The sequence below is a fragment of the Haliaeetus albicilla genome, chromosome 16 (genome assembly GCF_947461875.1).
Source record: "Haliaeetus albicilla chromosome 16, bHalAlb1.1, whole genome shotgun sequence".
Classification (NCBI taxonomy): Eukaryota; Metazoa; Chordata; class Aves; order Accipitriformes; family Accipitridae; genus Haliaeetus; species Haliaeetus albicilla.
The window spans coordinates 16,104,955-16,119,828 of NC_091498.1; the positions used below are offsets into that span (position 1 = coordinate 16,104,955).

Sequence of the window (14,874 nt, forward strand, 5' to 3'; positions counted from 1 at the left end):
TTTAGTCCATGACTGAACTGCATAGATCACAGGGAATCTTTAATAATGATGTTACCTCCCAAAAAACTCAAATCCTACAAAACATTGCAGACTGTCTACTTGCAAATCAACCAAGCTTCTTCTGATTTACATCAAAAAAACTCCATAATGCAACATTTACAAGGGCTCCTCTCCTTTTCTTTGGCTTTTGATAACCAAGGAAACTAGCAGGACCTTCAGACAAGGCCAAACATCTGGCATGGCCCTTATTAAACACTTCACAATTCACTATCGAAAGTCAAAGGGATATTCAATTAACCTAGGAAGCATTACGGACCAGACAGGCACCAACGATCATGTTTCACAACTTTAATAGAATATTCTATCTATTCTGTACAAATTGAAAACACCGTATTAAGTTACAAATGTGTAAGGTAAGGCTGGAGCACTCTACATGCCTGGTCACAGTGTTGATACAGCTGCTATTCAACTGCTGCCAGAAGTTGGCAATGGATCTGAAACTAGAAACGTGTACCTGAAGTGCCACACAACAAAAGGTAGTTTTGAAGACTTCAGAGCTTTAAATAAAACAAATTGTGGAATGGAATAATTTCAGTGTTGCAAGTAAGACACCAAAACTTCAGATTTATTGAACTGAATTTTGATAAATTTCCGTGTTCATAGTGAAAGGTCCTCCATGCTGGACACTAAGCAATAAGACTACTGGAAATTTTCTGGTTCTTTGGCTGCAACCCACTTCCATCAACAGCAACAGTTTGGCCTTTGCATTTTGATCTTCATCCAGAAGAGTTGTCATTTTGATGCAAGTTCATTTCTTCTGTCTAGACTACTACACTGAGATCAATTCAAATTATTTGTTTTACAAGTACCCATATTGTATGCAAAAGAGGAAGATTTTTCAAGTATATTAAAAACTATTAAAAAGCACTAATTCTGTCAAAGTACTTACAAACATATGAATAAATAAATAGCAAGATGAACAACTAAGTCTCAAATATGACACCCCCTTCAATGAAGTAAAATTACTTCAATTCAATTGGTTTTACTGAGATAATAAATATGACATTTAAAGCTGCTCAAGCACTAGTTCAATTTGTAGGTTGCGAGAAACATTAAAAAAGGGGGGGAGGGAACTAGCAAAAAAGTCATATTGCTCTATCTGTTTCAGCTACCATACATGTAATCCATTTACTTTAGCTTCTCAGCACATTGCTATTCCACAATTTTCAATGTTTAACAAGAAAATGGATAATCCTCACGTGGTAGTCTGGACTATTCCCGTATGCATAGGGCAAAAGGCTCTAAAGGCCTAGTGACATACTTAGCTACAGTGTACCAACGGCTGTAGAGTGTGCTTTATTTAAACCTCCTATTTCCCAAATGCATTGAAGTTGCCACTGTACATGTTAAGCAATAAAGAAAAGTTAGTGAAAATCATGCATTTTAAAACAAATTATTTTAAGCATTGTTAATAAGATTGTGCCGCAGCGATGGAATATCCTGAACTGCAGGCCAGGTATCCAAATATTTGTTACAAGTTGTTCAAATATCACTTCCAAGTGGTATTTCCTTATTACTGTTGTTTGCATTCAGCAGGTTGGCTGGAATCTTTCTGTACAAAAGGGAAAAAGAAAAAAAAAAAGGTTAAAAATCAAAATAGCACACAAGAAAATACTTCAAGAAATAAAAGAAATTGGCTATGCAGTTTTGAATTAGCTAGAGATATCATTAGCATGTACAGAAAAGCTACATGTAAACTCAAGCTAGATGATAAAGGTCTGAACAGCAGTCACCGTATTTATTGGGTTTCCCCTGCCCCCAACTGCTTGGTACCCCATAATATTTTTAATCTGCATTTGTGTTCTTTACATTCCATCCAGTAGGCCAAGGTTCAAACAAACAAGAAAGCAAACCACCTTCTACTCCCTCCAACCAGAGGCACAATTTGACTTTCAGTTCTTATTAAACAGTTTATTAAACTGCCACCTCCTCACTAACTCTGAGGAGAGAGGAAGGCAGGGAAAGTAGGCTGCTTATTCTGCAGCACGTTTGAGTTTTTTCCTTAGAAGCCTTGCCCTTTCTGCTAAGGTGATAAAAACGTAATTAATGTGTTGATTTCTTCTAGGTTCTGCATCACCAGCAGGTAACTATTCAACAGTTTAACACTGGGCAAGAAGTCCACGTTAATCTGAATATGTAGAAGTCGAAACACCTCCATTATGTAGTAAAACAACTTCCCCTGTGGCAAAAGGAAGTGTATTTGTGAAGGAGAACAAGTACTCAAACAGCTAAGAACTTCAGGTTTTACACTGCACCTCTTGCTTTTTTGTTGTAAAACAGGATTCCTAGAAAGCAGGAGAATTTATTCAGTGTATTTCCTGTTTGCTTCTCCCTTTAACATTCTTAACATAGTTTATTATAAACAAATGGCAGTCACATAAACCTGCTGAATTCTAGTAAAGAAAAATACAGGTATAAAACATGACACCTTGAATGTTACTGACCACAGAACAAAATGTTTCTTAGTAACTATCCTAAAGAGCTTTATATGTTGTAAAAGAAGTAAACATACAAGAGTTCATTATACATCAAGTAACCAAGAGCTAAGACAACTTAAGCATTTTGCCTGTAGTGAGGAAGAACAGGTGCAACTAAGATTCCTTACCATAAGTTTTGCCCCCGATCATCTGCACTAAACCCAGACTATTTTTCTCTTCCTCACCTAAACTGCTTTAGGGCTATAGCAGTCACTATCATTCCCACTGGAAGTCTGGATTAAAGCCAAATGCTGTTTCTTCTGCACAGATATGCCAAAGACTGTTCAGACTTCTTCCTTGTGGTTTTCTTCCCCCAGCACATCTGGCTAACTTCAACTTTATACTCTCTCATCTGCCTGGGGTTCCAAATAACACTGATGTGAATTTGTTTTCACTGATCTGGGTCTAAATACAGCATGAATTCCCTCTTGAAAAGAGGGATATGCTTACACAGAACACAAAATTAGCATTCTCTCAAAAAAAACCATAATCCCACTGCCACTGGCAATACATTGCATGCTATTCCTTTTCATTTAAAGACAGGCAAAAACTGGCAACATTTTTATCAAAAAGCTTTCCAAAAGTATCTTACTTTTCTTATAACTGCTTTGTATTTGAACATGGCCACAGAGTAGCACACAGCATCACTTCCCCTCCCCCATGCATTCAGGATAAGAGCCATAATCAAATAACAAACCCGTTAAGTAGAAAGTACTTAAAAATCTTTCCATCTCTCTCCTTCCTTCCTATTCACCTGTTGTATCAGACACACTTAGGTTGACCACTGCAACCATTTCAGCCAAATTTTAATGATCAACCAAAACCCTTATTGTATTTTATAATAATAATTATATTTTATAATTATAATTATATTTATAATTTATAATTAAGCGTCATTATCTTTTCTTTATACTTGTCTTTATTTCTGTAAACATTTAAATCATATTATTGCATATAAATCTTTATCCTGTAAAAACTGAGTCATAGAAATTATGAAGTTCCTTCTTAAGGACTTTCCAGTGTTGATTATTGCTCTCAGACAAAAAAACCCCAAACAAAACAAACAAAAAACCCCAAAAACACAAAAAACCCTCACAGTTTAACAGGTTTTTGGATAGGAGTCAGTTGTTGGAAAAATTTTGAGAGGAATACTACTAGTTTATGCTATTTTTAGCTTACAGGTGAGGCATATCTATCTTGACCATATATATAAAACATGTTTAAGCAGGCCATAAGTAACAAGGAAGTATCTCAGGTCCAGATTCCAACATAATCCATTTTCTTCCACCATTTCAATAGCACAGCACTTGCTCTTGCTAAGCAAGCCAGCCTATGAGCTCCTTATTGCTTTCAGCTACTCATCAGCCTCATAAAGTATCTCACAGTCTAATCCTGAGATGACAACAGTCCAGACAGACAAATACAATTTTCTTCAAGTTACAGCTGCCCCATCAGGTACACGCATGTTGAAAGACCCCAAGCTGTGCGTGTGATCAAGATACTACATCCATACTCCCTCAGGCAAGGCCATTAAGCTTGAGCCTGCTCCTCCCACAGTCCCCAGACTGTTGGTGACATTTGGTCAGCCAACCACTACCAACCCATTTATTGGCCTTAGACAGACCCTGCGCTATTTTTTTTATCTCCTCATTCTAGCAAGATTTCCATTCATGCTGTATTTCCCTAAATTAACTTCCCAAGATATCTTAGAAAGGCAGTGAAGTACATTGGCCAGGCAATAAAGATCATACAGAGAGACTCTAACTGGCAAAGGTAAGGAGGAATTGCATCTTATTTTAAAATAAATTTAGCAGCAAACACACATACTGAAGTTCACTACCAGCACTACAGAGACAAGTAAGAATTCTTCTTGTCATAAAGAGATTCTCTACAGTAATCACAAGCAATGACTTAAGTTCATATGAAAAGTGGTAGGATGTTTTAATTTTACATCTTTAAAGCATTTCATAATATTTACTTATTCTGTGCAAGGAGTTTAAACTACTCTAGGCCTTTGATTCCAGTTTGAGATGCTGTTCCAATGGAGATATACCAGCTAAATAAGTAAGACTCCCACCTATTTTTTCTCTTTTGCTAACAAGCATCAATTTAAAGCTTTTTTTGCTTTTATTGGATTACTTGCTCAGAATTAAAAAAAATATATATATACACTCTTGCTACAATGGACATGAACATTTTTCTTCTGGCATTTGATTACCCAGGAAAACAATGCAAGAAACTTGAGCTAATTAGCTTATGTACAGACCACTTGCTCAGGCATCAGCTAAACTGCATCAGCTAAACTGCATCAGCTAAACTGCATCAGCTAAACTGCATCAGCTAAACTGCATCAGCTAAACTGCATCAGCTAAACTGCATCAGCTACTCATGGACACAGAGGACATGCATCAATTTTAAAGAGGGAATTCCACCCAAAATTTACAGGATCATAGGGCTAAAATGGAGAAAAGCAGGTCTGAAGTAATATTGCTTTCATGACTTTCATAGACGCAGCGGGCTGCATCTACCCATACAATTAACCTTGTGTCCTCGAGGATGGGAGCATAAGCCCAAAGTATCCATGCCATTTATCTTAGCAATTTAATCCTTTCAAACCAGAGTTTTTTCACATAAAGTTACTGCTGAAAGAGACACTGAATTTCTATTAATCTTCAATGTTTAAACAGATTAGGCAGGATACATTGCTAGGCGATTCAAAGAGCAATTGAGCCCTTACCTCCTTACTTTTACAAATGACTTTTTGGAAAGCTTCCCATCTGCTAAAGCAGCCATGCAGGCACTGGCAGCCCATCAAGGTCTTGCCTGACACCCAAACAGACTTTGCTGCCAACAGTGGGATCAATGCAGGCAGTAGGCACTAAAGCTGATGTCTTTCCAGCAAGAAGGAAGAAAGCCTTTCAGTATTTCAAATGTCTTACCATGAAATAGTCCAGTTAGGGATCCTAAAGCTAAACCTTATCTTTATTCATTTTCTAATCTATGTTATTGAATGAGAAAAAGCAAGGATATCAAATATATACACAGGAAGTAAATTCAGAGCTAATTGGAGCCAAGTAAGCAAGCAGTCTGAACTGCCTCCTCCACAACTGGGACATAACGCTTCAAAGGTGCTGAAAATGAATTTGCTAACAGGCCCTTCTGCCACTGTTACTTAAAAGATAGACTAAGCACCTTGAAGCACATGCAGTCTCTCTCCACAGCAGCTTTTTAGTTCATATTTCAAAACAGCATTCTATATTACCTTGTCAGCTACTTCTCAGTTCAAGCATAGTGCCAGTAATGTGAAATAGTCATGGAGAAATACACTAGACAAAACAAGCTACATTATCTGGCTTTGTAGCATGTTCTGAAGCTACTTTCAATCATCTGATTGCTCAGTCTTCCAAAGTCACAACTTACATATAATAGCTTGAAAAACTGAAGCCAGGGGCTGACAACTTTTAATTGTAAGACAGCTGTGTAGCAGATTGCAGCAGGGCAACATATAAACTGTTGTGACAAATGGATGTTCTACTACTGCACGTGAATAAACAGTGCAAGTATGTCGGGGCAGGGTGGCTGGCTTCCCAAAGGATATCAGATTGGAAATAAAATCTAAAAAAAAAAAAACAAAAAAACCCAAAAACACCGAACAAAAAAACCCCACACACCAAAAAACCCAACCAAAACCAAACCAAACCACCACCACAGCTCAGTTTTGAGTTTAACAAAGGCAAAGAAGAGCATTATCTATGCAGAGAGGGAATGAGTTGGAATGATTACAGCTCATCCTAAGTAACCAAAGATAAGAAAAGATACAAGCCTAAAATACAGGGGGGGGGGGGGAAGTATAGAGCCTGTTGCAGGCATTGTTCTCTATGAGGCATGGGATGAAAGGTGAAAGATGACAGTACACAATAGAAGGAACTTTTTTTTGTTCTTTTAGATAGAGACAGACAAGCAGGAGAGCAATACCAGTTCAGAATCATGAGAGCTCAAGAAAAGGCCTCTAAGAGTGACTGACTGCCTTTGTCAGGCAGCATAAACAAGAATAATGTTGGAAAAGACATACTAAGTAAGCTGATGACTTACAAGAGTTCACAAGAAGAGCAGAGGAGATATTTAAGAAATAATTTGCAAGTACACTAGAAACAGTAGAGACACAACATCAAATCAGAAACAAGACAAAAATAAAGCCTGGCAAGTCTCAGTATCTTTTATCATATGTATATAAAATACAGTTTGACTGCTACAAGGGTAAAGCAGAAGTTGTGCCAGGAAGGCAGAGAGGTCATTCTGAAAAATCTAATTATATAATTTAAAGGTATTCATCCCTATACATGTTTCTATTTTTCACTAATAAAACTTAAAACTCTGAAGTCACCATTCCCCCATTTCTTTTCCCCATACAAGGAAAAAAAAAAAAACCAAAACCAAAACAGAAAATCCTAGAAAACAAACCACATTGCATGGCTACAAATGGGACTCTTGGAAGTTAGGTATGAATGGAATTCCACCTTACCTAGAAATGTATGAATGATAAACAGACTTAAATTACACCTAAATGGGAAAAAATTGAAAGGAACTGTCAGCATGAACATAAAGTGAAATGTACAAAATAATACAGGAGGCAACAACCATAACCTTCCAAGATACTTCAAGCTTTTTTTCTACAGAATACCAAATCCTTTAAAAGGATATTTGATACTTAGCACAAATACACTTTGACTCAGAACTAACATTTTGTTTCTCAGCTGTCCAACTTTTTCCCATTACAGGTACACCACTGCATTTTGATCCTGCAGAGCAGTCAGAATATTCATTTCTGCCACTCTAATCCTGTTTGATCAATCTTTCCACAAGACAGACTTTCTTTAGTATACAGTACTTCTCAATAAAGAAAAACAAGCTCAATTCTTGATACAGTGACAAAAAGCTTTTACTAGTGCTATGATGATGTACATAAAACTGTGCCAGAAGAGTGACATGTTAAGCTGCTGTTAAGACTTTCATCCAAAGATCAAGTAGTTTTGCATGCCTTCCACTTTTTCATCTCTGCCTTTATAAAAAATTAAAAGCTGATGTTTTAAGAACTAAATGAATGCAAGTCTGTCATCACTGTCCCAGCTCCACTAAATGTAAGCATTAACTTTACCAAGACTGAAGGATTCAAAGATACCTATCAGAAGGAGCGCTACCCTTAAGGCTGAATTTTAAACCAGGTCTCCTAAAGTTTAAAATCCAAAGTTGGGGACTAACTTTTTTTCATTTCTAGCTGAGTACACACATGCAGAGTCTAACCTGCAGCCATCAGGACAACCAAAAAGAACAATTCTAAGAAAAAGAAAATAAACAAAACAAGCTAGTTGAGATTTGTCAGACTAGTTCTAAGTTGAAGTCCAGCCACAGAATATTTGAATATGACCTTTCTAAAGGAAAAATACATATTATATCAAGATACCATTAAGAAGTAAAGGCACACAGTTCCGACATTACTTTTTTCTTGGTGCACGTTGGAAGACAAAACCTATATTTTCTCAATTTATGGAAACATTAACCTTTCTTTTAAGAGCAATTTGAGTGCTGAAGAAGATGAAAACATTGCAGTCAGAAGCCAGGGTGGTTTTTGTTTTTTAATAATTTATTAATCTTTTCAAAAACTATTATTATAACCTTAGTTACATCGCTCATGATTACAGTCTGTGTTATGACTAAGCACACAAAAATCCTTACCTTAGGATCACTCTCTGCATCTTCCTCTTCTTCTCCCTCCTCTTCCCCCTCCAACTCCTATGACAAAATAGAGATAAACTAACAGAAATTAAAATAGGTTAAAAGTGCAACTTTTTGTAATGGAGAAAAACCAAAACAGCAAGTTATCTGGGTTGACTTAAAAGAATTAAGCATCTTCAAAATCTTAAAGCAAAATCTTTAAAAGATTTAAAACACAGATTTCAGCATGGCTTAAGGCAACCTTCCTACGTAAGTTGCTGCAGTCTCTCAGCCATTTTTTTAACTTCCATCCAACATGTTATTTGGAATTTTACAGTTCTGGGAGTTAAGTATATATGTCTAATTTTGTTTTTCATTTTGACGTCCTTCCAAACAGTCTCTGTTTATTTGGATTACTGTGGACAGGCTATGTATTCCTGCACAGGATTTTGCGGTATTTTCGCACTCTGTTGTACACCTGCCTACATCCAAGTAGTAACATCTGGCACTGGAGACAGATTAAAAATACACATACAATTCTATCAAGACCCTATAAAGACCCTTTATAAAAAGACCCTTTCTTTCTATAAAGAAAAATAAGAAAGTGTTTAGTCGCTCAACAGCCTAAGCCCAGAAGTCTGCATCGCTGAAGACTATCAGCTCACATTAGACCACCAGCTTGATAACTTCTGATGTACTCTACTGTAGTGAGCTTGATGACAGTCAGGTATGTACCTTTAACCAATTAGCAGGAACACCACAGCAAAAGCAGTAAAATAAGAATGTAATTACCTGTAAAGGATATTACTTCATTTAAGTGTGGTATCATTTAGTGGTTTTGTGCTAAGCCTTTCACAGTATGTTTGTATTCATACAACACTACTGTAAACGGACCAGAGCTCTTGGCATACTAGAAATTCCAGCCTAAATTAAGCCTTTATCCTGAGCAGTTGCACAATCTTCCTTTTTTACTTTACATTTAGCAAGCCCTCAAACTCACGACAACTAAAAGCTAACAGCTGAATTCCACTACTGCCTAAGTAACAGATACTTAAAAATAAGACTGAAGGTTCTTATCATGCAGCACTCAAAAAAGCTTGATTTTAATTTCTGACTCATGTCAGAAAGCAGCTTTCAAAATACTAGAAAAAAACTGGATAAATGTTCTTGCAGAAAGTACTTCTGTGAAGAGGAAGAACAGCCATAGATTTTTTTTAAGTTGGGAATGCTGACCTCTTTTGGAAAGTAGTATCATACACAAGAGCATTTATGAACAACTATTTTCTGCTCCATATAGGACTATTTGTGGAACTGGAACACAGCAGGTAATTAGTTATCTATAAAAGATACAGTACGCATCTCACCTCCTCTTCACCTTCTTCACCTTCTTCAAACTGAAAAACAAACCCAAGGTTTTATTAGCTCTGCTAATATTTGCACAAAATCTTATGCAATAATAGATCTAGCATATTCAAACACAGTAACTGAAACTAAGCCCCTTCCAGAAGCAAAGATTAACAACTCACAGCAAGTTGAATGAGTCTTTCCTATTCCTAAGTAACAGGAACCTCTTCAGGTTTTTGCTATTCTCATGTAATTAATACTACATACTAGTCTAATCAGAAAAGAAGGAGAATGTTTCTATCTACAGGGTGACTAATAAACAAAATGCTGATAGCATACATACGTTATCATCATCCTCTATAGCTTCCCCAGTGAAATAAAGCACAGCACGAGGGACTATCCTTTCACGGAAGAAGTGTCCAATTTCAAAATCTGCTGCTAAAGTAAACTCTGAATCTTCATCCTGTAAAGCAAGACAGTTTGATTTTTCTACTAAAAATGTGACGTGCTATGAGGAGCAAACAAAAGTATTTCAAAGTTATAGTTTTGAGAAACATCACACTGTCATCAACATCAACGTTCGGGTCATGTACTTTCAGTATACTTAACTTTGTAACAATAAAAGGAATATTGCAAGTCTAAATCCAGATTTGCAGAATTGAGATTTATTTTTAAAGTTTCCTACTTTCTACATACAGGCTACTGGCCTGTGGAAACACCTTCTATTAAAAAGGCTCACATAGACTTTGCTGGTTCTGACACCTGATGTTACAGAACTGTTCAGAATGCTTCAGACTGATTTTTTTAAAAAATCAGATACCAGCCACGCAGTAGTGCTGAGGGGCTAGAGAAAATAATAACCTCTTCCCAACAGTGATCATTATAGATGCATTGGATCACCAAGACATGCAACAGCAAAATGTCAATGGATTACTTGGACAAGTCAACAGTATCTTTCATTTCATCAAGATGAAGCTCAGCTTTGGCAAAAGCAAAAATAACGATAAAAATACACAGTACTTAATAAAAGAACCCAAATAGTCACTCACTATAGAGATGTTTAGCAAAAAAGATAAAGCAGAGCGCAATCATCAATTTCAGAAATGTAAACTTACCAATGACTCCCCATCACCAGATACTGCAAAAAGAAAAGACAGTAAATTTAAGAAAAGTGTGTACAGTCTAGCCCACCTCAATATTCAAGATGACAAAACACAGCATAAAGACCTTCTCATACCAGAAAACACTGGTGTTATAAAAGTCTTCAGAAGCTAACTATTAAACCTCTGAAGACAATTCAGGTTCATCCTAAATTAAACCCACAGAAATTGCACTTGCAAGAATTTCATGTACTGCAATAACAGCATCAAAGCTGCCATTTTGACGTCAAAGATTTTTGCACAGGAAATACTCTTTCTACAAAGATGGGTTCAGAAGGCATGCAGATCACACTTCTCTCAAAGAGCAACACATTTTGTTTCTGTATTAATGCTGTAATTACAGTAACTTCATTTTGCTAGAGCACTACAAACCCTCTCCTCTCCCCATGCACATGCTACCAAACAGATTAACATTTTCTCATGAATTTGCAAAGTATTGTCAAGAAGAGGCCCGGTACTGTAACTGGTAAGGAACAGGGTGGGGTTTGTTTAAAAAAAACAAAACAAAAACAAACAAAAAAATCCCCACCCACAGAAAACCCAAACAACCCCCTCCTCGACTCAAGTGCCATGGTACTGTGATCCTGCTGTGAAAGTGATATTTGGCTCAGTCTGTTCCCAAGCTGAAAATGCAGTATCAGCTGCCAGCAGATGCCACAGTCTTATCTTTCTTATACAGTTACCTCCAGAGTATGTCCCTTAAAAATTTTAAGTATTTTTAAAAAAAAAATACAAAACTACCATGAGGCAAACAAATCTCCATTCCTTTCTGAAATCAGCAACTACTTCTAACACACACACAAAAGTTTTTTAAGTTAAAGGACATTTCTGTACCAAAAAAACCCTCTTAACTTTGGAAATACTTATCAGTTGTTTCTTATCCCCATGTACATGGGGATTTGCAGTGGTATTTAGAAGGGACAGGTAGCTCATAATAGCCCACGACTGAATCAAGAACTAATGTCCATTTTGTTCAGTACATCTCAAGTCCACAAAGTAAACTGCTTCTTCCATCCATGTTTGAAAAAGAGTACAACAGGAGATGTATCAAGAAGAAATAATGTTTTTGGAATCCATCTAAGTTGTTTTAAATATGTGAGTATGCATCTAACATTAGATAACTAGGTGTCCCGGTTTTGGCTGGGATAGAGTTAATTTTCTTCCTAGTAGCTGGTATAGTGTTATGTTTTAGATTTAGTATGAGAATAATGTTGATTACACACTAATGGTTTTAGTGTAAACACTACTTAGCAACAACTAAGTCAAGGATTTCTCAGCTTCTCATGCCCAGCCAGCAAGAAGGCTGGAGGGACACAAGAAGCTGGGAAGGGACACAGCTGGGACAGCTGACCTCAACTGACCCAAGGGATATCCCAGACCATATGATGTCATGCTCAGCATATAAAGCTGGAGGAAGATGAAGGAAGGGAGGGATGTTCGGAGTTACGGTGTTTGTCTTCCCAAGTAACCGTTAACGTGTGGAGTCCTGCTTTCCTGCGTATGGCTGAACACCTGCCTGCCGATGGGAAGTGGTGAACGAATTCCTCGTTTTGCATTGCTTGTGTGCACAGCTTTTGCTTTACTTAAACTGTCTTTATCTCACTCAACCCAACTTTTCTCACTTTTACTCCTCTGAGTCTCTTGCCCATCCCACCAGGGGGGAGTGAGCGAGCGGCTGTGTGATGCGTAGTTGCCAGATGGGGTTAAACCACGACACTAGGAAAATTAGGAAGGTATGTATGGAGCATTAGGGATCACTAATTAATCACAGAAGAAACCACAGGAAGTTCCATCACTTAAAACAAAGGTTTAAGTTCTAGCGTACTGGTTTCACTTGGCCAACACTTGAAGAGATTTCTTTGGCATGTTAAAAACCTCAAATTGATGCATGGAGCCATCGTGTGGTAAAACAAGTCAACTTCTTTAGGAGATTCTACATGAGACACTTTCTGTACTATGAATCCTGTTTACACAGCACACCTAATGGCTAAATGCTACAGAGTAACATCAGAACGAAATTATCTGTTTGGATGGGCTGCAGTTTGCCATCTTCTTCTAGTAACAAGAAAGTATACAATGCAGCAGCATAAATAGTTTGTAGGTTTAAGCTGTATAAATACAAACACAAATAAATAAAACACTGCATATTTTAAGAATCCTAAATTCTTGATTTCCAAGCTTACCCTTTATTGGGCTGAAGAAGTTAAAAAAAGAATCATTAGGTACTTGTTTAGTAATTGTCCGAACTGTGCCTCGACCCTTGTGTTTCTGTTTTTTCTTGATTGTTTTAACTGTAACATTTTTTCCTTTCTTCCAGTCAATAGTACACCTAGAGACAACATGTGGGAAACAGCATTTTAACACAAGACATCAATGAAAATAAGGAACTGATCATTACAGCAACAAACTTCAAGGCAAAGATGGTGTATCATTCTCTAGATAAAGCTAGTGTTACACACACCAGCAAGTGAATCCACTTGACAAGATGTCAAGTAGATGCATCGTAGCACTAGAGACTGTGTATGTTGACATAACAAATATTTCCCTAAATGAAAAAGCTGAATAGTTTGTCTTTGCAGAGTAATCACTGCCCCCACCCCACCTATACTTTAATACCTCTTTGCCCCAACTACTGGAGTTTTGTAACTAAGGACATGATTAAGCTATTCCAGAAAAATCTCAACAGTAGAGCCAGTAGAAAACAGTATGTTATGTCCTCTCACTACAGGCCAAGGCAGTGTCCATTTACCCTAAAAATAAATGCACAGAGTGGCCAGGAGAGGCACGTTTTAGTTCTCCAAAGAGCAGTGCGCAGACTGACTTGGCAGTCAAGAACAGTAAGCTAGGAAGAGCTTACTTTTTAGTTCCTTTCTGCTACTGTGCAAACTGACACTTTAATCTCAGTTACAAGTCTCTCTCCATCCACCTACAGTTTTATCCAAAACTGCAGATGGCAAAGAATGAGTGGTAAACACAGACAGTTCTCTTCTAATGGAAATAATGGTGTCACAGTAACCCTTAAGTGCCTCAGAATACCCTGTCCTATAGATAAATGGTCAAAGTCAACAGTTTTACAGATAACCTGTGCAAAAAGCCACAGAAATAATTTCCTGCTCTACTTATTCCACTACCTATAACCTTATTCAGGAAACATGAACTGAAATCAAAGTTATGACATACCAGCAATTTTAGAAAGGGATTCCTCCATAAGACTTAAATGGAAAACATTTTGCTGTAATTAACTAAAGTTTTCTTCAAAACGGACTAGCATTTTACTTAGGCACAACTATCACTAAACATGCAAGTAGACCTTTTACCTCACTGCAGGTAAATACTCCATTCAAAAGCCAACACATAGCACTAAAAGCCAAAAGGTTTTGAGGTCATCAGGGTGTTTTCAAGAAAGCAACTATTTGGCATTTCTGAAGTGTTAGTTCAAAAAAAACCAAACCAAAACAAAAACCAAACCACACACACAAAAAAACTCCTCCCACCAAAACCCAAAAACACATCCTTGAACACGGGGGGCATTGCGGGGCAGACACAACCACAACAGAAAAAACACCAAGGAAGCTAAGAAAAATAAGGTATTAAAACATTTTTCAGTTGTGTCAGCTCTGCTCTGGTGTAGCACTGAACAACGGTTATAGAGCAGAGATCACTGATGGGAAGAGAAAGGGTTAGGTTAGACAGAATGCTCTTTTACCCAAAGAAAAACTCTAATGTGGTGTCCAACTCACTAGACTTCCAGAACAGAGATGAGAATTCACCATCCCACAGTCAGTTTCTGAAGACATTTTGCCAAAAAAAGTTGCTGCATTAGCCACAACTGCCAGAACCAAAACTGCATGGCCAGTATATTCCAGCCTCAAAACTGGCTAAAAGAACAGATCATACATATGAACAATTCCTGCCAGATTCAGAAGTACTGCTGGAATAAAAATTGCTGATGAGATGAGCAAGAGCCCAAGAGAGTCTAAGGCTACTCATCAGACAGAGGATGGGAGCCTATGAAATGTAATGACTAAAATGAATTTACCCAGTTATCTGGAAATAAAAGGCTTGGGATCTCATTAGTAATCTGTTAAATTTGAAAGGTGCACACTATGTTAAAATGTATC

The 14,874-nt window shown here is 37.3% G+C and overlaps 1 protein-coding gene across 5 annotated transcripts in view; it reads right to left on the reverse strand.

The window, feature by feature from the left end:
• Positions 1-333: 333 nt before the first annotated feature.
• NAP1L4 (nucleosome assembly protein 1 like 4) overlaps positions 334-14,874 on the reverse strand; it is a 29,778-nt gene continuing 15,237 nt past the window's right edge. For 2 of the 5 annotated variants that reach the window (XM_069803666.1, XM_069803667.1), the window contains exons 11-16: positions 12,937-13,082; positions 10,709-10,731; positions 9,937-10,056; positions 9,614-9,643; positions 8,271-8,327; positions 334-1,612 (exon numbers count right to left, since the gene is read on the reverse strand). In XM_069803666.1, coding sequence (XP_069659767.1) covers positions 1,574-1,612; positions 8,271-8,327; positions 9,614-9,643; positions 9,937-10,056; positions 10,709-10,731; positions 12,937-13,082 — 415 coding nt within the window. In that variant the 3' untranslated portion in view covers positions 334-1,573. Of the gene's footprint in view, positions 1,613-7,059; positions 7,098-8,270; positions 8,349-9,613; positions 9,644-9,936; positions 10,057-10,708; positions 10,732-12,936; positions 13,083-14,874 lie in introns of all 5 variants that reach the window. The other 3 variants (XR_011328098.1, XM_069803668.1, XR_011328097.1) reach the window with 3 other exon arrangements.